Source organism: Apis dorsata, unplaced genomic scaffold, assembly GCF_000469605.1.
Source record: "Apis dorsata unplaced genomic scaffold, Apis dorsata 1.3 scaffold_41, whole genome shotgun sequence".
Lineage (NCBI taxonomy): Eukaryota > Metazoa > Arthropoda > Insecta > Hymenoptera > Apidae > Apis > Apis dorsata.
Genome location: NW_006263343.1, coordinates 596,674 through 598,386, shown reverse-complemented (window position 1 = coordinate 598,386; position 1,713 = coordinate 596,674). Strand labels below are relative to the sequence as shown.

Sequence of the window (1,713 nt, the reverse complement as noted above, 5' to 3'; positions counted from 1 at the left end):
ATATATATATATATATATATTGGTCTTTGACTTGATTCCATACGAAGATAAAAGTGACAAGAAATATCACTTACCCTAATGCTGGCCAATCCCCATCTGTCGTAGTTGTTGGAGCCGATGTGCTCTTATTTGGAAGACTCAAACGTGGACCAATTCGAAGTGTCATGGGACGTCTTCTACGCAGTGTGTAATCTATTACAAAATTATTAATTTGTTCTACATATACATTAAAAAAAATACTCGTGGCCAATAGATTCTGATTTCATGTATACACGTAATTAGTAAATTACATCAATTTGATCGATTTGTTATTCTTTTCCTCTTTCATCATGCCCATTTGCCCGCCAACTTGATCGATGCTTCTCAATCAGGATAATTGGATAAACGGATTTCGGATTAAGAGAAAGTCGAAAGATAATTCGAGCTAATTGTTCCAGCACGCAAAATGTCAATCGAAACAATTGCATTCCCTTCGATTAGTTAATTCGAATTGAAAATGCAAGGGGGAAACGATAAATTCCCGTATATATTTCGAAAGATAAATAACGTGATATCTAGCATGCTGATTCGATATTTCGCAAATAAAAATATTTCAATAACTGTATTCAAACGTTTGAAAAAATATTTTTTTCTTTTTTTTTTTGAACTTTTATCAACCTTTTGAACACGAAACAAAACATTAAATTTGAATTTAATTATTATTACGTACCACTATATATTAAAAAAAAATTACATTATGCAAAGTATGTTTATGATTAAAGAGAAAAGTTTACCATTGGTGCAGCCAAGAGAATTCCGGCCTTGAAACACGTGAGGAGATAAATACTGGGGATAGTTGTTTGTGGGGGTTGTTGGTGTTGTTCGACTGTTGAGGACGGACATAGTTGTCCAAGGAGGTGCCGCATCTTTTATCACAGTTTCCTCTGTGGCGCTGGGTAGAACCTCGTTGGTTACCCGCACCTCTATCCCCACGGTCTGTAAAAATAGCAAAATGTTATTCGTTAATCTCTCGTTAAACTTGAATAAATAAATATATATATACAAAAAATATTACGTCTTATTAATTACAAATATAATAAAAATAAGAAAGAAATGAATATTCTGAATGACAATTCAATATAATTTGAACAATTATTGTTAAAATATATACTATTAAATTTCAAATTTGATAAATTAACCGATATAACAAATTAACGATTGATCAATGAATTCGTGTGTTTATCATCGGAATATTTGGCTTGCTTTGGCACGAATCGCTGAAATCTAACCGATTTAATTATTTATTACACACAGGAGTCACTCTTTTGACCGTTTCAGAATCTATTCAATGAATTCAAAGAAACTTCTGATTATTAATTCAAATATTAAATTCGATATTAATTCAAATTTAATACACGTGGCAAAAATCACGTTAAAATATTAGAAGCATCGAAATTATTATTAATATTAGAAGCAAGAACGATATAAAAATACAGTCAAAACGCAACAAACCTGTTCAAAATACCGTCGTAAAAAACTCGTTTCGAATTCATCTCAGGAAGAAGGAAATGACAAAAGGCTTTTTCCCTCGATGAAAATCTCGATTCGCGCGAAACAACGCGGGGAAGAGGGGAAATTTAAAAATTTTTTTCCCCTGAAAAAAAATCTCTCGTCTCGTAATAAACATATATCAGAATCTCCAATTTCCTTCAGAAGGGATCCACGCCAACTTCC

General features: G+C 32.2%; 1 protein-coding gene across 1 annotated transcript in view; it reads right to left on the bottom strand.

Moving 5' to 3' along the window:
* Positions 1-46: 46 nt before the first annotated feature.
* Positions 47-1,713, bottom strand: part of LOC102681182 — a 29,783-nt gene continuing 28,116 nt past the window's right edge. The window contains exons 2-3 of the mRNA XM_031513842.1: positions 774-975; positions 47-192 (exon numbers count right to left, since the gene is read on the bottom strand). Of these exons, the coding sequence (XP_031369702.1) occupies positions 71-192; positions 774-975 (324 nt within the window). The 3' untranslated portion in view covers positions 47-70. The remainder of the gene's footprint in view (positions 193-773; positions 976-1,713) is intronic.